General features: G+C 40.2%; 1 protein-coding gene across 1 annotated transcript in view; it reads left to right on the top strand.

The window, feature by feature from the left end:
* Positions 1-27,181, top strand: part of TOP1 (DNA topoisomerase I) — a 100,370-nt gene that overhangs the window by 65,892 nt on the left and 7,297 nt on the right. The window contains exons 9-17 of the mRNA XM_044263033.1: positions 2,580-2,695; positions 7,022-7,143; positions 8,049-8,171; positions 10,732-10,919; positions 11,197-11,341; positions 23,392-23,535; positions 24,299-24,484; positions 25,562-25,630; positions 26,177-26,291. Coding sequence (XP_044118968.1) covers positions 2,580-2,695; positions 7,022-7,143; positions 8,049-8,171; positions 10,732-10,919; positions 11,197-11,341; positions 23,392-23,535; positions 24,299-24,484; positions 25,562-25,630; positions 26,177-26,291 — 1,208 coding nt within the window. The remainder of the gene's footprint in view (positions 1-2,579; positions 2,696-7,021; positions 7,144-8,048; positions 8,172-10,731; positions 10,920-11,196; positions 11,342-23,391; positions 23,536-24,298; positions 24,485-25,561; positions 25,631-26,176; positions 26,292-27,181) is intronic.

Here is a 27,181-nt window from a genome sequence, read left to right as displayed (position 1 = left end):
TATTTAATACCTGCTTTCAGTTGTTTGGTTGTATTCCTAGGAGTGAGATTGCTGGATCATATGGTAGTTCTGTGTTGTACTTTCGAGCAGTCGTTCACAGTACACAATTGTGTACTGATTTCTGCAGTGGCTGAATGGTTTTCATTCTCACTAGAGGTGCATAAAGATTCTAATTCCTCCACATTGTCATCAGCAATTTTTATTTCCTGGTTTGTTCTTGTTTTTATAATAGTCTTCCTAATAGGTGTGAGTTGTATCTCCTAGCTTTGATTTATATTCCCTATTTATTTATATATTTATATATTTTATATATATATATCCTATTTATATATTTATATTATATTTCCTAATAATTGGTGATGTTGAACATTTTTTTTCAGATGCTAACTGGCCATTTGTATATCTTTGGAGAAATGTATTCGAGTCCTTTGCCAGTTTTTCAAATTGGCTTGGTGATGGTTTTGTGGCTGAGTTGTAGTCTTTATTCTAGATGTTAATCCTTTATCAGATAGAGGCTTTGCAAATCTTTTCTCTCATTTGTGGGTTGCCTCATCACTCTTGTGTCCTTTGATGTACAGTTTTTAACTTTGTAGTCCAATTGATATTTTTCTTTTGTTGCCTGTGCTTTTGGTGTCTTATCTAAGAAATCATTGCTGAATGCAAAGTCATGAAGCTTTTGCCTAGAGTTTTATAGTTTTAACCTTTGTGTGTGGGTCTCTTATCCATTTTGAGTTTATTTTTTTATATAGTATAAGCTAAGGGGCTAAATTCATTGTTCTGCCAGTTTCTTCTTCATTCATCTAGTTTTCCCAACACCATTTGTTGGAGAGATTTCCTTGCTCCATTGAATGCTCTTGGATCCTTGTCAAAAATCACTTGACCGTCTGTGTTGACTTTGATTTTATAGTGATGCTCTTACTATAGCAGTTTTATATATATAATTTTTGTTTAATGTTTCTAAACTTTGTTTAAAACATTGGAGTTAGAAAAAAATGCTGGAGTTAAAAAATGATCAGAAGTAATAGAATATGCATAATTAGCCTTTATAAGGATTCTGTAGAACTTTAGGGCTTTTAGTTTTAAAGTAGAAATAGTGAAGATTAAAATCTGTGAAGTTTTTTGTTTGTTTGTTTGTTTGTTTGTTTCTAAAGAATTTATTTGACAGACAGCGATCACAAGTAGGCAGAGAGGCAGGCGGAGAGAGAGGAGGAAGCAGGCTCCATGCTAAGCAGAGACCCCAGTGTAGGGCTTGATCCCGGGACCCTGGGATCATGACCTGAGCCGAAGGCAGAGGCTTTAACCCAGTGAGCCATCCAGACACCCCCAAAATCTGTGAAGTTTTAAAATATTCCATCTGTTAAGACAACTGACTGACTCAAACAAAATGGTGGTGATGGTGAGAAGCTATGTCTAATTCCAAAAAAGGACAGACTTAGAGACATCAGCCAGTTGCAGTGCATGATCCTTAATTGTATTCTGGCCTATAAAACACATTTTGGGGACGCCTGGGTGGCTCAGTCAGTTAAGCCACTGCCTTCGGCTCAGGTCATGATCAGAGTCCTGGATCGGGCTCCTTGCTCAGCAGGGAGCCTGCTTTTCTCTCCACCTCTGCCTGCTTGTGCACAGGCGTGCATACGCTTGCGCGCGCGCTCTCTCTCTCTCTCTCTCTCTGACAAATAAATAAAATCTTTTAAAAAATTTTGAATATAATTGAGAAGTTTTTAGTATGGTCTAGGTATTAGATGCTAATTTTGTTAGATGTGATAATAGTATTGTGGTTTTGTGACAGCCTTATTTTTATGGAGATGTTTGCTGAACTATTTAGAGGTGAGGTGTCATATCTGCAAAGTACATTGCTGAAAATGGTTCAGCAGAAGATAGGAAACTTAGCATAATATTAACAGTTGTTGAATGTAAGTGATGGGTATATGGTATTCCTTTTATATTTGTTTTTCTGTATGTCTAACCATTTTTAAAGTAAAAAGGCTTTTTATTTCATCTTTATTTTTTAGTTTTTTGGTAAAAAGGTTTTTTAAAAGCTGTTTCCACTAAACTTTACATTCACTTATCAGGGTCTCCTATACAGCTCTAGCTAACCCATAAATACCTTGACCTCAGTATACCCCAACCAAACTATTATTTCCCAGTCTTCTGTTGTATTATGTACTTTCTTACAGAGTTGTTTTTCCCTCTACCTTCACCTGCCACCTCCTTCCCAGGAGGCCTTTTTCTGTGTATCAACAGCTAAGTATTACCACTGTGGTAAAACAACTGTTTGCATTTCCATATCCTCCAGTTGCCAAGCTCCTTGAGTGTGGGGATCCCTTGTACTCAGTCTTAAAACTGAACTGTTGAACTGTGTTTTCCTGTGTTCACCTGAGTATTTCACTGTATTTGTTCTGAGTGCTGGCTTTTTCAAAGTGAAGAATAATGCTTATATTGATCCAGGCCTTGAATGCGGGGCCCAAAGTTATCCTTGAGTATCAGTCAATTGAGCAGATTAGTTATTTGGGCTTTTATTAGGTGATAATTTCTGTATTAGATGATCACTAAATGAAGTTATGCTCTGTCGTTTAAAGGTGGGAAGAAGAGCGCTACCCTGAAGGAATCAAATGGAAATTTCTGGAACATAAAGGCCCTGTATTTGCTCCACCATATGAGCCTCTTCCAGAGAGTGTCAAGTTTTACTATGATGGTGAGTTCGAAGGTTGCCTAATTCTTGGCCAAGAAAAGAGTCTGCTTTTATTTAGGAATAGAAAATGAGAAGGACCTTGTGCTATATAATCCTTTTTGCTTATTTCATTTTGTTTTATTGTCCTTGTGTGGTTTGGGGGAAGGGTCTTACTTAAATCCTAAAGGCCCATTTGGTGATGAAGAAGTGCCTTGAGAAAGAGGCTGTTAATGTCTCAACTACATGGTTCCCAAAATGTCCATCTACATAGGTCACAGCATTTGATCCCCAAAGTTAAATGTTTTTATCTGAACTTCATTTGTGAGGAGCTACTCTTTTTAAGACTTCTTAGAAAAGCCGTACTTGTATGGTAGTATTTTACTTTAGTGATACAGTGTAAGCTGACAAGCTCTTCATGATGACAAAATAGTACTAGTATTTGGTTGAAGATTAATTAGCCATCAGCCTCTAGGTAGGGCTGGTAAGTGTCTGTCATTAACTATATATGTAGCACAACACTATGCCGTTATGTGCAGTCAAATTTTATGAGCTGCTGTGAAGAAGTGCTCTGCCTGGTTCTCTTAGAGCATTCAGAATTGTCCATTAACTACCATTGGTATTTCTGTCCTTGAGTAGAAAAATTTAAGAGTCTGTCTAATACCAAATACCATTGGTATTTCTGTCCTTGAGTAGAAGAATTTAAGAGTCTGTCTTTGGGTGGAAAAAAAGAATCTGTCTCTGACACTCCTTCTGTTTGCAGTGTAGCACTATGTGTAGCACTATGCAGATGGGAATGCTCAACTGACTTCCTTCATTCCAAGAGTTCTATCTAGAAGGGGCTAGAGCATTTTCCCCTCAAACCCATATGTGCTTAAGATTGACCAGGTAGATCTGGGCTCATTTAATAGATGTAGAATAATAGTGTTGGGTGCTTTTAAACAAAGTGGTCTGCTGACCAAACTTGGAGAAATACTGGGCAGGAAAACTGCTGAGAGGCATCAGTGGTCAGCAGTTGAGAGTTCTTGTCCACTAGCAGGGACCTTAGGGCCACAGATACTTACAGATAAAGGTAGTAGTTTATACTGGAAGGCTGGGTGTTGCAAGGGGACATGTCAGACTTGCCAAGCTGGAATTCATTTTTTAAAACACAGTTTATTCAGTGTCCCTGTGTTAGACATTAAGACCCAGCAGTGGACAATATTGACTAATCCCTGATCATGTGTCCTCAGTGACAAATGCTTACATCAGATAAACATTCTGACTAAAGTTTACCAGAGCACACAGGGCAGAAATCTATTAGCTCTTATAGTTGGTCATTCCTGGAGATGCTCAAATATGACTCCATAGCCAAACTCCGATGAGGAAAAAGAGCCTAGAACCTTGAAGAAGACAATCCTGAAAATCAGTGTATTCTGTAGCTCAAGTTTGGTCTTACCAAGAGCTTTAGAAAGCTCAACTAGTAAAGCCCCACTTTGAGATTCAGAGTGAGTTGAAAGAAAGCTAGATTCTGTATCTCTGGGTTCTCTCTCTCTCTATCCCTTTCTCTGTTTTTTTTTTTTTTTTTTTTAGATTTTTATTTGCTTTAGAGTGAGAGAAGAGGAAAGGGACAAAGAGTCCCTGGCAAACTTCACACTGAGTGCAGAGCCTGATGCAGGGCTCAATTCTCATGACTCTGAGACCACGATCTGGGCTGAAACCAAGAGTCAGACACCTAACCAACTGAGCCACCCAGGTGTCCCCGGGTTTCTCTTTTCTTTTTCTTTCTTTCTTTTCTTTTTTTTTTTAAGATTTTATTTATTTATTTGACAGAGATCAAGAGTAGGCAGTGAAGCAGGCAGAGAGAGAGGGGGGAGCAGTCTCCCTGCTGAGCAGAGAGCCCAATGCGGGGCTCGATCCCAGGACCCTGAGATCACGACCTGAGCTGAAGGCAGAGGCTTTAACCCACTGAGCCACCCAGGCGCCCGGGTTTCTCTTTTCAAGACGAGAAGCCAAGGCCTGAACCAGGCATCACTGGTCACTGTGGTCCCTTCCTCCATTCCTACCCAGTCCTCCATTATAGGAACTCCAGCTATATCATTTTCTCATTTGGATTTCTGGCTGGGATTTCTTCCCTTTGATTGTAAACTCCCACTCTGTAATAAGTCAGGATGTTGTATTAGAATTATTAGTCCGAATCAATACTGTAGTCCTGCCTGTTCTCTAGGGAAGAGAGTTCTCAGACTCCTTTGGACCTGCCAGGGAGGTAGGGCATAGGCCGTGACTATGAAGCAGTGACTTGCCTTTGCTGAGAACCTCTAGTTTTCAGCTCTGACTCAGCAGTTTCTTCTTCCTGGAGCTCAGCCTTTTCCATAAAGTGCTCCCACTGCCAGGAACCTTCAAGTCATCCTCCCACCACTCTGCTGCTGGGGAGCTGTCATTTCCTCTTTTGAAGGCTCATCTAAAACTGGCATCAAAGTTTCTTCCTCTGTCAGTACAGAATCCAGTAACATTGCCCAAAGAGTCTCCATTTTTTTGTTTTTCAAAATATGTGTGGATACCAATTTATGCCAAACAGACCCAAGAACAGTTTATTTCTTGCCTTTTATTTCATTTATTTTTAGTCATTTAAATGTTTTCCTTTATATTAGAAGCATGTTACAACTTTACTGGCAACTTTAGTCCAGACCTGAGTTGGGGAGATTCAAAGAAGTGCAGGAAGCCCTTGAAAGCTAATAACCCTATCCCTCCCTCAAGTGTCTTCTTGGAAAGGCAGGAGCTTATGGGGTGTTTTGAAAAGGGAAAGTGGCGCCACCTGTTGGCCATTTGGGTTACGGATTTCAAGCAGGTTCTTGTCTGTCCTGACAATTTCAATTTTGTGCCAAGTTCCTTTCATCCCTGCAATGAGGGATGATACCTTCCCAACCATCATAAAATGAGGTGTCTTCTGAGTTTGGAAATGAGTGGATTTCCGGTTAAGTTTTAGTTTTCTATAATGAAAGTGAAAATCCTTGGTGAATCATTAGTATCTATGTAATAGGCAGTGGAATGGTGTCATTTTAGGAACAAATTATTGTGCCATGGATTAGTTCCGTATAGTGTTGCAAAATTGGAGAGTCAAGGAAAAAAAAAATGGAAATTGGCCCTAAGAGTACTTGTTAAAAATACTGTATTTGAAAAGTAGATTAAACTCCCCAAGTACTTTCCTTTATTGCTTTATTACTTGTTAGGTATACACAAACCCCCTAGGCCTCCTTCAGATTTATTTTACAAGTTATCAGTTTTTATTGTGTAACATCAGGATTCCTTTAGAACAGCTTTTACTAACACATCCACACTACTAAGAAGCCCAGTCATCCCTTATGCTCTGAATAAGTCTTACTTCCCTGAAAGAGGCAACCGCATAATGCCTGTGTTCCAGAGCAATCACCTCAAACTCTGCTATGCACCCGGGCCACCTGGAGGTCTCTTAAAATGCACTTGCTGAATCTGTAGATATGGGGTGGGGCCCGAGAGTCTGAATTTCTTTCTTTCTTTCTTTCTTTTTTTAAGATTTATTTGTTCGTTCATTTATTTGAGAGACTGAGAGCATGGTGGGGAGGGGCAGTGGCAAGTCTTAAGCAGACTTCCTGCTGAGCATGGAGCCGAAGGCAGGACTTGCTCTCATGACCCAGAGATCACGACCTGAGCTGAAACTGAGAGTCACATGCGGTACTCAGGTGCCCCAGAGACTTGAATTTCTAACAGAACTCCCACGTAGTGCCAGTGCTGCTGGTCTGTGAACCACACTTTGAGTACAGAGGTTTTAGAGGAAGGTCTTACTTAGATTTTCTTATGTGGGATATCTGGGCTTGCCTGCTATGGATCTATATTATTTTATTCATATTCCACCCACCTAACTTTAAAGAAGAAAGATGCCTATTTCTTTTCCCCACAATTCCTTTCTTCCACTCCCTGCCCTATCCCTTCCTCCCCTTCTTGAACAGAGGCTGCTTAGCTTAGCAGTGGCAGGAGTCCCTCTGAGGATTTGATTTTTAAAAACCATTGAAGAGGTGTAAAGGACCCTGCTTGCTGAAAGGAAAAGGAAGAGTGGCTGGGCCTCCCCCAGCTCATCCCTGTCCTGAGCAGGCACCTGGGAACAGTTTACTGGCATAGTCTCCAGAGAATGACCCAGGTAAATATCTGCTAAAGAGAAGGAGAATTTACAACTAGATATAAATCAGTGTATTGTCATTGTTGTTGTTGTTACCATGTGTCACCAGACCTTTGTATACCTTGGGAAGGTAAACCATCAGAAGACTTCTTCAGAGTTCAGTATTTATACACAAAACATGAATTATACACCTCAATTTTTGGAACCGCTTTTTCCTCTAGGTAAAGTCATGAAGCTGAGCCCCAAAGCAGAAGAAGTGGCTACCTTCTTTGCAAAAATGCTCGACCATGAATATACTACTAAGGAAATATTTAGGAAAAATTTCTTTAAAGACTGGAGAAAGGTATTGTAGCCCATGTATTAATATCCTAGCACCTTGTAGAAATATTAATCAAGTACTACATAAACTGTAACTTTACAGAAAATTGTGTGGTATAAAATTTGAGCTTTATGAATTTTATTATATTTTAATATTTTCTTTTTTCCCTATTCATTCATTATATAGGGTTTCTATCCAACAGGAATACTTAATATTTCTTTCCTCTCATACTCATATGGCTGTAGGAGGGAGTTTATTAGGCCAAACAAAAAAACCTCAGGAGAAAGTTTATCTCTGCAGGAGTGCCTGTCCTCGGTCTTCTATTGCAAATGTTGTATTAGAATTATGTTAATGTGATGTTCCATTCCCTTTTGATTCTTTCTTACTTCCTTTTGGTACTTTCTGCTCTTGATATCACATTTCCTGCATCTGTCTAGGTGATTTTAAACAATCTCATTCTCAATTTGGATTATGTGGACAGAGGCTGAACTGAAGCTTACCTTCTGAATAGCTCTGGAAATAACATTTAATAAGTGAGTAGAGCAGGGATAATGTTTCTAAGAGAGAATGAGTATGGAGATAGTTCTCTCATTACTAAAGCAAATGATGTCTATTCATGTTTCTCCAACTGGGATACATATGCTTGCAGACATAGCAGGGTGTAAGGAGCCCAAGAAATTACACAAGAGTTCGGTAACATTCTTCAAGGAAAAAATCACCTACAGCATCTTTCTGTTTAATAGAATAGAACAAAGTAATAAGGTTATGTTTCTTTTTTTCAAAACTCATGAAATTAGACTACCTCTCTAGACACCTTCAGCTGAAAAAAGTGGTGCTTTGCTATAATCACAAACCTATGGGGTAAATGGTGTATTTACCTTCTGCTTCTATCTCCCCCACTTTTTTTTTTTTTTTTTTTTTTGGACTAGGAAATGACTAATGAAGAGAAGAATATTATCACCAACCTAAGCAAATGTGATTTTACCCAGATGAGCCAGTATTTCAAAGCCCAGTCAGAAGCTCGGAAACAGATGAGCAAGGAAGAGAAACTGGTACTACAGAATTTCTTAAACCTCTGTAGAACTTTGGAATAATGTTCATCTAATTTTCTTCTTGGTTCTTAAAATACAGATATGACTTTAGTAATTTCAGATGGCTCTGTACTAAAGCTTTAGGACGCTTGGCCTAATGTTTAAATTTTCTTAAGAGTTTTACATAGACTGAAGATTGTGAATAATAGGCACTTTATTTAATGGCTCAATGTAAGAACCTGGTGCTTTTGTGACCTAAAATCCACTCAGTTAACTCCAGTAATACTGTATTTAAAGATGGGCAGACCTGCACAGTGGCTCCTGAATTTTAGGGTTTTAAGACAACTACAGTAATACTGCCTGTGTACGTTCCTGTTCTTGCTCTGTTTTACCCTGGAATCTAGCCATGCACATCCATCTCCATCCCAGAAGGATCTTTCCAGTATCTGGAGGGATATCATTTTTTTTTCTAGAGTACCTGTAGGCAAACTGTATAGGCTGCCTATTTTTATTAAAAAGTTTTATTGGAACACGACCGCATCTACTTGTTTACATACAATCTGTGGCTGCTTTCCTGTGACAGTGGCAGGGTTGAGTAGTTTCAAAAAGAGACTGTATAGCCTTCAAATTTTTCTGTTGAGAAAGGTTTTCTTTTTCTGTTGACAGAAGGTTTGCCAACCCTTGATCTAGAGAGATCAATTTCTAGAGAAATTCAGGCTAGAGTTCCTTTGTCTTGTTTCTTCCCAAGCTGGAGGTCCAGAAATTACAGATTTTAAGGAATTTCAAAACTTTATGGTTTCAGTATTTTAAAGGACTTGCACATTTATACAGTGTAGGCATTTGTAATTTTTTTAAAAGATTTTATTTATTTATTTGACAGAGAGAGAGAGATCACAAGCAGGCAGAGACAGAGAGGGAAGCAGGCTCCCTGCCAAGCAGAGAGCCTGATGTGGGGCTTGATCCCAGGACCCTGAGATCATGACCTGAGTCGAAGGCAGAAGCTTTAACCCACTGAGCCGCCCAGGCGTCCATAGGCATTTGTATTTATTATCTAATTCATTGTTTGATAGTGCCTATTTGACCTTTAGTTTAAGAACTATGAATTACTGTAAGAATGATAATTGTTTCAGACTTTTCAGCTCAGTTTAGTCTTCTCAATATTCCAGATTAGTGAAACTTGGTTTATTCTTTACTTCAGGGATGTTTTTTTATGTTTTTGTTTTTGTTTTTTTTTTTAAGATTTTTTTTTTAAAGATTTTATTTATTTATTTGAGAGAGAGAGACAGTGAGAGAGAGCATGAGCGAGGAGAAGGTCAGAGAGCAAAGCAGACTCCCCATGGAGCTGGGAGCCCGATGTGGGACTGGAGCCCGATGTGGGACTCGATCCCGGGACTCCAGGATCACGACCTGAGCCGAAGGCAGTCATCCAACCAACTGAGCCACCCAGGCGTCCCTACTTCAGGGATGTTTTAAAACTTAAAACTGCTTTGGAGCTTTGTTCTTGCAAATAGTGATCCAAAGATAGGGAGGTTTCACAAGTATCACCTTGTCAGAGCCCTGGCCAAGGACACCTGCTGCCAACAAGTTCTGAATCTGTTCCCACCTACAAGGCAGCAGGACTTAGTAAGTTGAATTTCTAAGTATAATATGAAGATAGAGCCAGCAGAGGGCTCGGAGGCTCCATGTTCCACTCTCACACTCCTTTTTTGGAGCAAGGATCATAAAGTAAGCAATGTATGTCCCATGTACCTAGGAGAAAGAATCTGTGACAGGTATGTGTGAGCCTGAAAAACCTGATATGCTGTTCAACTAAATGTGTCTGGAACGTATTAGAAAACATGGAGATGTTCTTTGTGAGGCCTGTCTATCATAGACTCTTCCCGATCTGCCATTTTGACACTGCTCAACAAAATGATGTTAGCTTTTAAAGTTCTATTTAAAAATACCTAAGTAACATGTTCTCACACATAAATCCTTTAAAATAAGAAAATCAGTTTTAGGGGTGCCTGGGTAGCTCAGTCGTTAGGCATCTGCCTTCTGCTCAGGGCATGATCCCAGGGTCCTGGAATTGAACCCAGCGTTGGGGTCCCTGCCCGGTGAGGAGCCTGCTTCTCCCTCTCCCTCTCCCGCTGCTTGTGTTCCCTCTCTCACTGTGTCTTTCTTTGTTAAATAAATAAAATCTTGAAAAAAAAATTTTTAAAAAGAAATCTCTTTTGAATCTGTAGTTGGAATCAGTCCTCAAAGGTAGATATTTTGGGGAATTTTACTGTACTTAAAAGTTTGAAAATTGTATTATCCTTATTTGCATTCATACCACTTTTTAAAAATTAAAAGAAAAAAAAATTTTTTTTTTAACTATTTTGTTTAATCTCTGCACCCAGTGTGGGGCTCAAACTCATGACCCTGGGATGAAGAGTCATATATGCTCTTCCTACTGAGTCAGCCAGGCAGCCATATTTGCATATATTTGTTAGTGATTTTTAGACTTTCTCTACCTCAAACTATTCTCAAATAAGAGATAAAATATGAATAGGGAACAGCAATTTGAGCCCGTTTTGATTACTTCCTTGCTGTGTTCCAGAAAATCAAAGAGGAGAATGAAAAATTACTGAAAGAATATGGCTTCTGTATTATGGATAACCACAGAGAGAGGATTGCCAACTTCAAGATAGAACCTCCTGGGCTTTTCCGTGGCCGTGGCAACCACCCCAAGATGGGCATGCTGAAGAGACGGATCATGCCAGAAGATATCATCATCAACTGTAGCAAGTGAGTGCAGTTCATTGTTTGGGCCAGAAATCAAGGTGAGGGGGTCCTTTGTTCTTGGGAGTACTTTGCTGGGATTGTTTCCAGGCTGCACAGAACTGTTGGGAACAACATGGTCTCTCCATGTACGGATCTCCAAGTACTTCGCAGTTACTGACTGGTGATGTGGAAGAAACATGGAAGTAGATGCTCAGCAGAATTGTCCACTTTAGGTTACGAAAGGTCAGACTGTCCTTGCTTCTTCTCATTTCACGTCCCTCCCGCTTTGTTATTTCCACAGAGATGCCAAGGTTCCTTCTCCTCCTACAGGACATAAATGGAAAGAGGTCCGACATGATAACAAGGTTACTTGGCTGGTCTCCTGGACAGAGAACATCCAAGGTTCCATTAAATACATCATGTTAAACCCCAGTTCACGAATCAAGGTAAGGGGTAGCTAGGAGCTACACCAGTTAGTGGGGCTGATCTTTTTTTGTTGAAATGTAGTGTTCTTGGTCTCCAGAATCACTGTGACAAATTGCAAACTCTCCAGAAAATAAGGCAAGTATCTTTGTGCTTAGCATTATCTGGTGACCTTCCTAAGAAATATCCATTTTCTGCGTCACTTTATAATCTGATTCATTTATTAATTAACAAATATTTACTGAGATTCCAGTATATACCTTGCACAATGAATGCATGATGTTAGGAATTGTGTCGGTGAACAAAACAGATGCAGTCCCTGCCTTCATGTTGCTTACTGGCTGGTGGTTGAAATGTAATAAAGAGTACAATAAATGTGGGGCATCTGGGTGGCACAGTTGAGTGTCCAGCTCTTGGTTTTGGCTTGGTTTGTGTTCTCGGGGTCCTGGGGTGGAGCCCTGTGTCCAGTTCTGTGTGGAATCTGCCTGGGACCCTCTCCCTCTGAAATCAAATCTCTGTTTTTTGTTTTTTTTTTTTCAAGAATGCAGTAAATGTAAATTGGCTTCTATGGCTTTCTTCCTCACCTTTCTTGGCTCTGAGGAAGGGAACATGATTGCTCTGAATCCAGAAAGAAGTTGTAAAATCTACAGTCTTAACATATTTCTGGCTTCCTAGGGTTTTATCTGGGTACGTTCTACTAGGACTAAATGGGATCATGTATGTGAAAGCACATTGTAAACTATTATATACCCATGTGTTGTTATTTGTTAATAGTATTATTGAAAGGGGAAGGCTGTCTTGCAAGGGCAGTCAAGTTCTTATTAGCCTGCTAGGCATATCCTGCTTGGGAGAGTCCCATGAACTTCTTACCTCTGATGTACTATGGAAATGTGCACAGCAACCTAAAAGAGAAATGAGTTCTAAAGAAAACAGCCAACAAACTAGTTCTTTGTAGACTATGACTGTTAACATGCAGGGGACTGGGACTTAAAGACCTGCTTAATCATGGTTTATAGGTCATTAAACATCTCTTAAGACATGAAAGCCGTACCTCAAAAGGCTGTCTTGTCGACACTACAACACTCTTAGAGTTCTTTGTTCCTTTATGAAAAAGACCATCTCTTCATTTTCTGCCATTCATTCAGAAATGTCACTTTTTCTGGTTTAGAGTAAGTATAGAATCAGAAAGAAAACCTTCACAAGCAGAAATCATCTAAAGAAATGTTCTCTTCTTCAGAAATAAACGAAGGTAATGAACAATGGTGTTAGCTCTCAAAGAACTCCTAGGCTAATAGGCAAATTGGGTAAGAATTCAAGTGTATTAGAAGAAAGGTAACCATTAAGTGTCTTTAGGTAAATAACAGCAATTATTCCCAGCACTTGCAGACCAGAAATAAATTTGTGAAGGGAATTAGATTACAGTTAGATCTTAAAAAGAGAGGTATTCCAAACAGCATTGTGTCATTATGGACAGAGAGGAAGAAGTGTAAAAAAAAAGTAATAAAAAGAAGTAACAAGTGGTGATGTTTTCACAGCATTGTGAATGTGCTATAAATATCACTAATGGTAACTTGTACGTGTATTTTACATACAAAAAAACCCCAAAGTAATGGATATTAGATTACTTTTAAGTGTTTTCACATAAGTTGACATTAGATTATCTTAACAACCATATCAAATGTATTGTTGCCACTGTTTTATAGAAAAATTCGGTCTCTGGGAAGCAAGAAAACTTGCCCACAATCCAGTAGTTGGTAACTCTGACTTAGATCTTTAGCCTCCTTAAGCCTTCGTGTGATACCCTATTGCCAAATTGTGGCCAGCCTTAAGCGTCTTGCTAAAGAGACTGGCCCATATTCTGCATCTGGTGGCGACCTGTTGAAGGGCTTTAACAGAGGAGTGTCTTAAACATAACCCCACTTAAGCAGAATTCACAGGCTTCATATGCAGTCATACCAGTAAACGTAGACTCTTGTAAATGATGCAAAGGAAAAGCGCAGGGTACCATCTGAGAGTGTACCGGGGCATCTGATTTGGCCTTGGGTTCAAGGAAGGCCTTTCAGAGGAAAAACATTTAAGATAAGACTTACAAGGGGCGTCTGGGTGGCACAGTGGGTTAAAGCCTCTGCCTTCAGCTCGGGTCATGATCCCAGGGTCCTGGGATCGAGCCCCACATCGGGCTCTCTGCTCCATGGGGAGCCTGCTTCCTCCTCTCTCTCTGCCTGCCTCTCTGTCTACTTGTGATCTCTGTCAAATAAATAAAAATATTAAAAAAAAAAAAAAGATAAGACTTAAAAGACGAATAGGATTTATCCGTGGAAAGGAGAGGAGAATGGGTGTTCCAAAGAAAATAGCCTTTTGAAATCCCTGAGGTGAGAATGAGTTTGGTGGTCTTGGACTGAAAGAAGGGCAGCCTAGTTGAGGTACAGTGAGCAAGAAAGGGATATGAGGAAGAGGTTTAGAGGGGGATGCAGGCCAGATCTTCATAATGTTCCTTAAAATTGTTTATATTATCCTAAATCCAGTAGGAAGGTACTGGGTTCTAATAAGGGGAACAATACCAGGTTTGCGTTTTAGAAACCTGTGACATAACTAATCATTCTGAGTGTTAAAACTCTGTGGAGATTGGATTGGACACCTACCAGAAGTAGGGGTACCAATAGGATGCTGCTGTCATCCTCCAGGCAATGAATGGTGATGACTTGGACAGGATGATGCTGGTGTGAGTGGAGAGAGGTGAACAGATTCCAAATACATGTATACTGCATCCTTGTAAAGCTGGGATTCAGCCTGATTGTAGGACAGCCTCCAAGGGTTGACATCTTTGTTGTTGATAGACTAGTTGGAGGACCTCCAGGGCTGAGAGCCACCAGTTTATTCCTGACAATATCCAGATTACCACCATATACTGTAGGGATTTGTGCAGGTTTCTGAATGATGGTTATGGTAGTGAGTCTAGAAGTCATCCACATGTAGGCTCTGCCTAGAATTTTATACCCAGGACAGAGAACCTGTTCAGTTCAGTTTGGATCTAAGAGTCAGTAAAGATGGTTCAAGGCTTGGGAAGTCATACTTCCTGTTAAGAGAAAAAGAGATGTGATTTCTTCAGCTTTTACCAGTAGTTGTTGGCTATTTCCCACTCAACAGAGCAGTAAGAACTTTAGAGGTTGGGATTTGACAGTGCTTTGAATAGTCTTTAAATGCACTGCCAGCAGGAGAAGCATTCTCTCAATTCTCTCGATAAATATAGGGAGCTGCAAGCATTAGGGGTTTTATTTTTAATGAAATATTTCAAATATACAAGAATAGATAACAGTACGGTGAAAGCCCGTGTCAACCATCTGGCTGTGTCAAACTTTAACATAATGTCCTATTTGTTCACTTACTTCGTTTTGTAAGAACATTCTGATAAACAGAGCTGAAGTTCCCTGTGTACTGTTTACCTCCTTCTCTGGAGGTTACTATAAGCAACTTAATGTTTTCCTTGTGTATATTTTTTGTGTTTTTACAATATATTTCTCTGTGGGTAAACAATACGTACCATTGTTTTTACAAGGTATAATTTTAAATTAGGCATGTTATTGAGATCGTTCTGTAACTTACTTATTTCACTTGGCTTTGGTTTTGGCATTTTTACCTTGACATACACTTCCAATTTATCCATTTTATTTGCTAGATGATGTTCTGTTTTGTAAAAAATAACTCTTTTCAAGAGACATTTAGGGTCGGGGGGTGCCTGGGTGGCTTAGTCGTTAAACCTGTCTTCAGCTCAGGTCATGATCCCAGGGTCCTGGGATAAAGTCCCACATTTGGGTTCCCTGCTCCATGGGAAGCCTCCTTCTCCCTCTCGCACTCTCTCTGCTTGTATTCCCTCTCTCACTGTCTCTCTGTCAAATAAATAAAATCTTAAAAAAAAAACAACATTTAGGGTTGTATATAATATTTTATTATAAACAGGTGCTGGAATAAATACATCTTCCTTGTATATATGAATGAAAATTTGCCTTAAGGATTCTTCGTTAGATTTTTTTTTTTTTTAAGATTTTATTTATTTATTTGACAGACAGATCACAAGCAGGCAGAGAGGCAAGGGGGTGGGGGAGGGGAAGCAAACGCCCCACTGAGCAGATCCCAATGCGGGGCTTGATCCCAGGACCCTGGGATCATGACCTGAGCCGAAGGCAGAGGCTTTAACCCACTGAGCCACCCAGGCGCCCTTCATTAGATATTTTTTAATTGTTCTCTAAAGTGCCCAATCAGTTTACACCACCACCATTCCCACAATAGTGCACACGTTTCTGTCTTCCATATCTTTGCCAAAGTTCTGCTTTTTGCATTTGGATATTTGATCAACTAGAATATATTTTTGTGTATAGTATGAGGTGTAGTATAATATATTTTTTTCCAAATGAATAACCAGTTTTTCCGAACTATTTAGTTATATTACCCTCCCTGTTTATATATCAAATTTCTACGTATATGTCGGTCTGTTTGTGGGCTCTCTGTCCTGTTTATTTCTTCATCAGTGGCATGCTCTCCTAACTGATCTAGCTTTACCAACTAGGACAGGTTTCCTTCATCTTACTCTTCAGAATTGCCTTGGCTGTTCTTGGCTCTCTGCTGTTTTGCATTCATTTTGTGATAAATTTGTCATGTTCTAATGAAGACTACTGAGATTTTTATTGTATTGAACTTATGGGTTAATGGGGAAGTTTTGACAACATTGAGTCTTCCACTCTGTGAACGTGTTATACTTCTCCATTAATTCATGTCTTAAGAGTACACCATCTAGTATTGCTTTATAATTTTCTCCAGAGTTTTACATTATTCTTTTTTTTTTTAAAAAAAAGATTTTATTTATTTGACAGAGATCACAAGTAGGAAGAGGCAGGCAGAGAGAGAAAGAGAGAGAGAGGGAGGCAGGAGGCTCCCTTCTGAGCAGAGAGCCCTATGCGGGGCTCAGTCCCAGGACCCCGGGATCATGACCTGAGCCTAAGGCAGAGGCTTTAACCCACTGAGCCACCCAGGCGCCCCACTTTTACATATTCTTAAAACCTTTTTTTCTTAGAACCCTTAATTGTTTTTAGGTTTATATTGAATGTGACTTTTTTTCTGCTACATTTCCGTTGCTATTAGAGTGGTAATGCTGTTGGTTTTCTTAATACTTTGTATCTGACAACATTGCTGAACTCTTATTCTAGAAGTGTCCCTGTCTTTTGGATTTGCCACATAGACAAGTAAATTACCTATAAATCATTTCTAGTACTTATACCTCATACTTTTTTTTTTAAGGGAGGGAGAGATATAGGTGGGAAGAAGGGCAGAGGAAGAGGGAGAGAGAAAAATCTCAAGGAGTCTCCTCACTGAGCAAAGAGCCTGACATAGGACTTAGTCTCAGGAATCTGACGTTAATGACCTGAGCTGAAATTAAGAATTGGATGCTCAACCAACCTGTCTCATCCTTCTTTTGTTGGAAGTGTTACTTTTTATTTTAAATCCACAGTCATCCTTAAAACCCTAATCCTCTCTCCATTTAGCAGTTGTCAGAATGAGATATTTGGTTAATTTCTATATTAATACCTTCCCTCTAGGTTTGCTTTTCTTACTGAAATACACTGTTCAATACACTGTTCACTGTTTAGTGAGGATCTGTAGGTGGCAAATTCCCTTTGTTTTGCTGAAAAATTCATTTTCATCCTCATAATGTATCTTTTCTCCAATAAAGAGTATATCTTTGGGTACCTGGGTGGCTCAGTGGGTTAAACCTCTGCCTTCAGCTCAGGTCATGATTCTCAGGTCAGGTCTGGGTCCTGGGATCAAGGCCCATGTCGGGCTCTCTGCTCAGCAGGGAGCCTGCTTCCCTCTCTCTCTGCCTGCCTCTCTACCTACTTGTGATCTCTCTGTCAAATCCATAAATAAAATCTTAAAAAAAAAAGTTTATTTTTATTATTCTATATCTCAATGTGGATATATTTGTATAGATATTTAGACTATGAGTGAGATAACGAATGTATTTTAACCTGTAAACTTTCGACTGGGAGGTAGTTTTTGTCCATGTATCATTCCGTTTTGCTCTTTGCTCTCCACTTCTCCGCTCCTTCTCCTAGGAGTCTTCTAGCTCAGCTCAGCTGACACAGGTGCCCTTACGTTAGCTCTCCCCATCTTGCTTGGAGGAATTTACATTGCTATGTGTTTGGAACAACTTAAGGATTAAAGCATGATTTCACTTGCCTGATCTGACCCAAAAGTCTACAAAGATAAGTATTTGTTATAGAGAGTAAAGGGTAGTAATTGGTGGCTTTACTTCCTGGTGAACTTTAGGTGCAAAACATGGGAGACGACCATCATGAGGTTTTGTTCTGTACCTTTCCGCTCAGCCTCCAGAGACTTCTCCTGTTCTAAGACTCTTTTGCTTGCTTTTCAGTCTATATTTTACTTACTCACTTCCCCTATGTAATATTATTATACCATTGTACCCTGTCTCTCCTCCATTAAGAAATTTAACTCAAGCATGATGGGACTTAGAGATTTTTGACAACTTAAAAAAAATTGGGTAGTCAAGGGTTTAAAAAAGGTGGGGCGGGGGGCGCCTGGGTGCCTAAGTGGGTTAAAGCCTCTGCCTTCAGCTCAGGTCATGATCTCGGGGTCCTGGGATCGAGCCCTGCATCCGGCTCTCTGCTCGTCTGGGAGCCTGCTTCCTCCTCCTCTCTCTGCCTGCCTCTCTGCCTACTTGTGATCTCTGTCAAATAAATAAAATAAATCTTTAAAAAGAAAAAAAGCTCAGCTGAAGTGTGTCCCTTTAATATCCCCCTTTCTGGCAACTTGGATTGGTCTACTTGCAGTTGGAGCCGGGGTTATAGTACAAATAGCCTCACAGATGATTGAAAGGGTCTGGACCTTTGAGAGCCATAGGAACGCGTGCTCCAGATGAAGACTATCCTGAGCTCATTCACATTTTTCTGTGCTCATCCTGATTTGTTCTGCTTTGTTCAGACATCTTGCAGGTATTTCCATTCCCTTCCTTTTCCACTCTGTGCTGGTACCCACAGAATCTGAAATTGCAGGAAAATAGCAGAGTCAGCCTCTTGAAACCAGTAGTTTCAGCAAAGCTCTGATTCCAGATAAACCATAGATCTAGAGGTTACAAAAAGACTGCTTGTTTAAGGTACTCAGTGCTAAGTCCAACCCACCGCCAAGGCTGGAAACATTACCTAGTCTCATAACCTGTAAAGTAACCCTTAGTAAAAGTGAGCTTCTTCAACCAGTCTTAAATTTACAAACAAAATTTTTCTTTTTCTTTTTCTTTTTTTTCTCAAATGAAGCACAACAAACTTCAGAATCAGTTGTTGATGTTATACTGCATTCAATCCTATTAAAATATTCTTAGGACAAAAGGCCCATTTCTGCCTTTTCTCTCTTTAGAGCTTATAATTCTGTGAGGTTTCCGAGATGTATATACCTAAAACTTTTTATTAACCATCGGGGTGTTGAAGGGCTAGACTGAAGGAAAATGTACTTATAAAACTGTATATGCTTAGGAAGCTCTTGATTTTGGTGTTTTATTAGAGAAAATAAGAGATATGCATATTAAAAAAAATCCTAACTGACTCCTTTTGTAAAATTCTAAAGTATAAGAAGTAAAACACTAAAACTTGTAGATTATATCATGGGTAGAACATTATAAGACCTTGGTCTAGATTTCCTAGGACACAAAATAAACACTTATGATAAAAAAATTTTTGACAGGGGCGCCTGGGTGGCTCAGTGGGTTAAAGCCTCTGCCTTCGGCTCAGGTCATGTTCCCAGGGTCCTGGGATCAAGCCCCACATCAGGCTCTCTGCTCAGCAGGGAGCCTGCTTCCCTTCCTCTCTCTCTCTGCCTGCCTCTCTGCCTGCTTGTGATCTCTGTCTGTCAAATAAATAAATAAAATTAAAAAAAAATTTTTTTTTGACAGAGTGGACTTCATTAAAATTAAAAAACTTGGGTTTAACAGAGGACACTGTTAAACACAGACTGGGATAGAATATTAGCAGCATGTGTATTTGACAGAAAATTTGTATCCAGAATACACAAAGAATTCTGTAACTCAATAATAAAAAACAAACATCCCCCATAAAAAAGCGAGAGATTTGAATAGATATTTACAAAATAGAGGAATGGCCAATAAATTAAGCACGTGAAGGAGTTCTCAATATCATTAATTATCAGTGGAATGCAGAATTAAACCACAATGAGATACTGATTCCAGTTCTAGGTATTTTTGCCCCAAATCAAATTGAAAATTTAGGCCCACAAAAAGACATGTACAAGAATGCTTATAGCAGTACTGTATTTGTGCAGGTCTCAAACTGGAACATTATAGGGGGTCCATCAACAGAAAAAACACATGGTCTTGTCAGAGACATTAGGTTTAGTTACAGATTACACAGTATATACCAGCAGTTGAAAGCATTGAATATTAATAAATGCAGCAACATGGATGACTTTTTTTTTTTTTAAAGATTTTATTTCAGAGAGAGTGCTGGGGGAGGGGCAGTGGATGAGGGAGAGCAAGAATCTCAAGCAGACTGCACTGAGTGTGGAGCCCGACATAGGGCTAAGTCTCACAACCGTGAGATCATGACCTGAGCCTAAATCAAGAGTCGGACGCCCAACTAACTGAGCCACCCAGGAACCCCAACATGGATGAATCTAAAAACTATATTGAGAAGCCCAGACACACGAGTCTATACTGTATGATTCCATTTATAGAATACTCTACATTAGGCAAAACCAATCCATGATGGTAGAAATCAGATTAAAGGACCAGTGGTGGTTTAGTTGCTGATTAACTGGGAAGGGGCATGAGGGAACTTTCTCGAATGATAGAATACTCTTGATGGTGTGTGGGTTACATGGGTTATAAATTGTCAAAACTGGGACGCCAGGGTGGCTCAGTTGGTTAAGCAGCTGCCTTCAGCTCAGGTCATGATACCAGCGTCCTGGGATCGAGTCCCATATCGGGCTCCTTGCTTGGCAGGGAGCTTGCTTCCCCCTCTGCCTCTGCCTACCACTCTGTCTGCTTGTGCTCACTCACTCTCCTTTCTCTCTGACAAATAAATAAATAAAATCTTTTTTTAAAAAAAATTGTCAAAACTGGTCAACTATACAGTTAAATCTGTATGACATAATCTTTTTTTAAAAGATTTATTCAGAATGGAATAGTGGAATAAAATGCACCGCTTATATCTGGAAAAGAATTTAAATACCTCTGTGTATCAGCAATAAAAAGACAAACTTTTTTTAAACGGGCATGTATGAAAAGCTGGTTGGATTTTCTCTTTGAACATGGTATTAATATATACGGCCAGTTTGTTGAGTCTTTTGTTTAAAGACTCAAGTGATAAATGTTTGGAGTTCAGAATGCCAGTCACTCTTCTTTGGTGTTCTACAGAATGGCAAACTCATAGGGATCACCAACTAACTATGTGAAAAGAACCACTTAAGGGGCGTCTGACTGACTCAGTCAGTGGAGCTTGTGACTTGATCTCAGGGTTTTAAGTTCGAGCCCAGCATTAGGTGTAGAGATTACTTAAAAAAAAAAAAAAATCTTAATAAAAGAAGATAAGAGCCACTTAAGAATATTGGCAAATGTCATCATTCCCCAAGACAGATCTCTGAGAGAGGGTTAGAGAATGGGATTTAGCTCATCTCCCACTTTGTATCCTGAATCCAGATCCTCACCACATTTACCCACTGTGCTTAATGAGTAAGCAGTTACATTGGAAACAGAAAATACGGTAAGCCCACCAGTTGAAAGAAAAAAAAAATCACCCAAAGAATATCCTATATAACTAAATCAAATTAGATTCTTATCCAAACAGAAGTTTGACTGGCTAGGGGAGGATGGGAGGGGCTTAAAGGCAGTCCCTCTATAGTAGTCTCCTTGTTTTACTGAGATGGTTTTGATGACAGCCTTGTCGGGAAGACCGGAATGGGTATTTCTATCTTCTAGTAGTCTAAGAAAACTTGTTCAGGTGCATTTAACTGTCTGGATTCTGTTTCGAGAAACTGAAGGCAGCAGGGATAGGTATGCTTCCTGGAGGCCAGACTTCCCCTAGACCTAGACAAGATGGCTTCTACCCCTACCCTCTTCTCTGTGTCTTTATTTGAAAGAATCCTGGATCCTTGTGTCAAGAGCCCAGCCAGCCTATAAAAGAAAAGTTGGTCTTGTGGTATCCTCTGTTGAATGACTTACTTGTTGGGTTTTCCTAAAACTTGTTCTAGTGGCATGACTAAGGAATTGTGCAAATGTGAACCTACAAGACTTAGAAGACTTGGAGTCAGGTTTTGGTAGCCCTGTGTGCTTTAGAGTGATGGCCAAGAGCCCACTTCTGAGCTGGAGACTGTACTATTGAAGATTAGTTCTTGTCTAGTTGTATATGTATGTGTGTGTGAGAGAGAGACATGATTGTCATGGAAGTTTATTATTGACTTACACATGAGGACAGCTGGTATCACACCTTTTCCTTCACCCTCTTAAATGTCAGTATGTACTTAGAAAAATCAGTGAGAAATTTTCAGCTTTCCATTGTCAGGAAATAGAAGTTAGATATTTCTTCTTAGATGTTGTATCACCAACTGCTAAATCGCCCACTCACAACAAGTAGTTACTGAACCTCTTGTTTTGTAGCCAAACAAGTACATACAACGTGGCCACACACAGTTGTAGGAGAGTGCTGATGAATTCTTAGCACACCTGGGTAAGCTTGCATTTCTGAGCGTTGTTAGAGCTAGAAGGAGAAGGTATTTCTTGCTGTCACATAGCCCACTTTTCTGCATGCCCAGAAGACTAGATACCTTGACCACAGTTCTTACGCTTCAAGAACCACATGTCCCATGTCCCATGTCAGGTGGGAACTAGGCATTTGTCATTAGAAATCACTACCCCTTTTTCTTGTTGTGGTTATGGGTATTAAGACCTGAGATTCTTGGGTTCTTAAATTCCATCCCTTTATTCATGTCATATAATCTGTTACAGACCTTAGAATACTCTCTGTCCCTCTTGGGATTTAATGTTTTGGGGTTTTTTTTTTTTTGTTTGTTTTTGAATATTGTATTTATTTATTTGACAGAGGGAGACACAGCAAGAGAAGGAACACAAGCAGGAGAAGTGGGAGAGGGAGAAGCAGGCTCCCTGTCGCATGTAGGGCTCAGTCCTAGGACGCTGGGATCATGACCCAAGCCAAAGGCAGAAGCTTAACAACTAAGCCACCCAAGCACCCCAAGTTTTTTTGTTTTTTTTTGTTTATTTTTCTTTTCTTATCTTTCACACTTGACATTATCAGTCCTTGCTTATGAATGTTTCCATTCAACATGGTAGCAGAAATAATCATCTGTCACTATTGATTAGATTCAGTCTTTTCACACCCTTCTAAAAAAACTTGATCGGCATTAGAGTCAAGTTTTAAATCTTGTACCAAAAACACTAATGTTTTTTTAAAAAAAAAAAACAACAACAAAAAAACCTTCCACTCAATCTAATAAAGAATAACTAAATGCAAAAGTTAGAAAATGGTGAATAATTACCACTGTTCCTGGAAGTCTTTGTGTTCCTTAGTAATTCTGTGTTGTCATCTTCGGTTCAGCTTTCCTTGACAGTCCATGAGACTAAATGGTCGTGTTAGATTTAATGAAATTCAGTCCCAGCAGAAAACTGCTGTTGGGTCTTAGACTCCGCAGCAGACTGGTGATACTGATAGGGGAATGGGAATGTTTCTACCCTTTGTATTGGCAGAAGTCAGTTTTTAGGACATGCCATGGGGGCTTTTCCCAAGAACATAAACATTTTACAGAATGAAAGTTAGAAGCTTTCTTAGCAGTTAGGAGCCGGCTGGGCTTGACAGTGGAATGGGACAGCCTGAGTTCCCAGCAGGTTAGATGCTCTACAGTTTCTCTTCAGTACTCTTCTTTTTCTGACTTGCTTAAGCTCAGGTTCCTTCTTTTTGGTTCAGAGCTCTGAACTTGGATATTCAAAGTGTATTTTTCCTCTGTCATCCCTAAGCAATCCACATTTGGAGTTGGGTCTTTGCAGGGTGAGAAAGACTGGCAGAAATATGAGACTGCTCGGCGACTAAAGAAGTGCGTGGACAAGATCCGGAACCAGTATCGAGAAGACTGGAAGTCCAAAGAGATGAAAGTCCGGCAGAGAGCTGTAGCTCTGTACTTCATCGACAAGGTGAGCGTCCTCCTGTCCAGTTACCTCATATGTTCAGCTCGTCAAAGATGCGGGGGTTGTTCACTCCTCCAGGCCTTGTGTTAGACATTTTCAAACTCTATTTGACTATAAGCCACCAAAAAAATTCTGTTTTTTACATCACGACCCAACACACATAAATATATTTGTATTTCTGTGTAACTGAAACAAAAGTTGCACAAAACAATGTTTAGCCTTTCTATGAGTGGTGAATTCTGACATTTTAAATTCTGTTTATTGTTTTTTAATGAAGGATGGTTATAACCCTTAAAATTGGTTAAACAATGCATTAATGTATCACAACTACAGCTTGAAGGACCATTCTCTAGCAGAGATCAGTTTGTCAGTACTTTTTTGAAGATTTGGGTTTTTTCCCAGTTTTGTACTGCCGAGCACAAAGAGACTCTTGAGTTTGATTACCCAGAATAGGAATACTCCTTCATGTGCTGCTTTATTTAAAACAAAAACGAAAACAAAACAAAGAAACCTTCCTTTCCTCCATCCCCATTGGAGAGAACAGAGTAAAGAGAAACTTGATTTTCTGAGAAAGGATAATATCACTATGATTCTCCATATTTCATCTTATAGAGGAAGAAGCAACGGTCTAGAATCCAGAATTCCCATGCCTTGCAGGCGTTGCTCTTTCTCCAAAGAGAGCTTGGAGACTTCTGATTTGGGTTTCCTAGAGACCCAAGAGATACAAGTTTTTTCATTTGTTCTCATTTTTCCCTCTAACCCTGGACAGCTTGCTCTGAGAGCAGGCAATGAGAAGGAGGAAGGAGAAACAGCGGACACTGTAGGTTGCTGCTCGCTTCGTGTGGAGCATATCAATCTGCACCCAGAGTTGGATGGTCAGGAATACGTGGTCGAGTTTGACTTCCTTGGAAAGGATTCAATCAGATATTACAACAAAGTCCCTGTTGAGAAACGAGTAAGTTACTGTGGCCTGTGCTCCCTGGCCTTTTTTTCTTTCCATTCATTCATTCATTCATTCAGGAAGCATTTCTTTTGTGCTTTTTGTATGCTCTTCACTTCACTGGCCACTAGGAAAATGGTTTTGAAAGGGGAGAGGTGTTGGTGGGTCTCTGTGGTACCTCTTTTTAGTTCCTCTCCCTCACTAGCCCCCTGTGCTACACCTTCCTGGAGATGGGGGCCATATTCTATAGTAATATTCAACAGAGCATGCTGTAGAGAGTTGGCCCTCATGCAAACTTTAGTTTAAGATTTAACTCCCCTTATTGTAATGATGCAGCCACGTTTCAGTACCCCCTGGTCAGGTTGCACATCTGTCATGTTTGTAGCTTTACTTCAACCCCTCCCCACTTCTTGACTGAGCAGAACAGTATCCCTTTAGTCCCCAAATCTCTGAGCCTAGGGCCGAAGAGGGCACTGCAGCTTCATGTTTTCCCCCAAGTATTGGACTTGAACCAGAGACTAGCAGGGTGCTGGGCCTCCATAATCCAGCCCTTTAACAGTCTGATGTTTAGTCAGTCATTAGGCTCTGCTGGCTGTGGCAGTGGTCCATACTAAACAAGGTTAAAGACATGACAACTAAATATAATACCTCACCTTAGATTGGGTTCCATCCTGGGGAGGTAGAGGATATCATTAGGTAACTGACCGAATTGGAATAGGAACAATAGATTATAGTGTATATGCATGTAAATTGATGACGCTGATACATACTGTGCACATGGAAGGGAGTATCTCTAGCCTTAGAAATTTTTAGGAAATACATGGAGCTATTGAGGGGTAAAGGGCTTTATATACTACAAGTACCCATAAATGGTTCGAAAGAAATAGTTAGGTGTATACACACATGTAGAGAGAAGTGAGGCAAACGTGTACTGTGCAAATGGTGAATGATGTGTAAAATATTAATGGTTGGTGAATCTGGTAAAGGATGTGGATGTGCCTTGGGCTTTTTTATTTTCCAAGTTTTTGTAAGCCTACAGTTATTTCCAAACTAAAAGCTTTTTAAATAACAGGTCCTACTTATTTCTTTTAGGTTTTTAAGAACTTACAGCTCTTTATGGAGAACAAACAGCCTGAGGATGATCTTTTTGATAGACTCAATGTGAGTGGACAGAGTGCAGTGGGTTAAAGGAGGGGCCCAGCCAGAGCCTCATTACCAGCTCCTACAGGAGAGGTTTGCCTGGGGGTGACAGTGACTCTACCTTCAGTCTGTCCTGTGGCATCCTATACACTCTTCCTCCTGTAGGCACACAGTGAATCCATGAGCAAAGCCCTGAGACAGGTGGACAAACCCTGCCTTTTATTCTCTTCTGGCTCTTGCAGTCTTCTCTTGGCTGGATGCTCAGCCATCTCTGGTGGAGACTAAAGGCCTATTTCTGATAGCTTAACAGGGAAAATCTTTATAGGGAAGGATAACTTTGTTTTATTGGCCTGCTTAAGATTAAAGTACTTCATAGAGAGGTATCATGCAAACCTATATTTTGGAATTCTTTTCTCTCTCTCTCTCATGACTTCCCACTGGCAGGGCCATAAACTTGGCAAAATTGAGATTACACTGGCACAAATGACCTAGAGCTTGCCAGAAGGGGCGGAGTGGTATGGCTTTTGAGTAAATCCCAATATCCTCTTCGTGCTTTGTCTCCTCCAGACTGGTATTCTAAATAAGCATCTTCAGGATCTCATGGAGGGCTTGACAGCCAAGGTGTTCCGTACATACAATGCCTCCATCACGCTACAGCAGCAGCTAAAAGAACTCACAGCTCGTAAGTACTGCTTGGCCAGATGGGCCTGCACTCTTCCTGGTAGGTCTGCTGCCCTTGCTCAGCTAAGTCCTAGATCCATTCTGCTTTTTCTCCTTAACTTTATGACTAGAAACTTTTCCTTCTATAGCTCTAATAGCGAGCCAAGGCTTAGTTGTATAAACATAAAATCAGTGCAGTTTTCCCCTTCCTACCCCAACTTCAAGATTAATTTTCATGGAATGCTGACAGGAGGTTTCTGTCTGCTCTGAAAATGCCTGCATTTGATGTTTTATATGTATGTTACTTGAAAACTCACAGGGTGCTGTGATGTTTGATTAAATTGGAGAGAATAAGGTTATCATGTTTTTTTTTTTTTTTTAAGATTTTATTTATTTATTTGACACAGGGAGAGATCACAAATAGGCAGAGAGGCAGGCAGAGAAAGAGAGAGAGAGAGAGGAGGAAGCAGGCTTCCTGCTGAGCAGAGAGCCCGATGCGGGGCTCGATCCCAGGACCCTGAGATCATGACCTGAGCCGAAGGCAGAGGCTTAACCCACTGAGCCACCCAGGCGCCCCTCATTGTTATTTTTTTAAAATAGCACATCCGGGGCGCCTAGGTGGCTCAGTGGGTTAAAGCCTCTGCCTTCGGCTCAGGTCATGATCCCAGGGTCCTGGGATCGAGCCCTGCATCGGGCACTCTGTTCAGCAGGGAGCCTGCTTCCCCAGCCCCGCAACCCCGACTCCCTCTCTGTATGCTTGTGATCGCTGACTGTCAAATAAATAAAATCTTAAAAATAAATAAATAAATAAGTAAAATAAAATAGCACATCCATGGGGTGCCTAGGTGGCTCACTGGGTTAATAAGCCTCTGCCTTTGGCTCAGGTCAGGATCTTAGGGTCCTGAGATTGAG

Source organism: Neovison vison, chromosome 8, assembly GCF_020171115.1.
Source record: "Neovison vison isolate M4711 chromosome 8, ASM_NN_V1, whole genome shotgun sequence".
NCBI lineage: Eukaryota > Metazoa > Chordata > Mammalia > Carnivora > Mustelidae > Neogale > Neogale vison.
The sequence above is the reverse complement of the archived record's forward strand: the minus strand, read 5'-3'. Positions and strand labels throughout refer to the sequence as shown.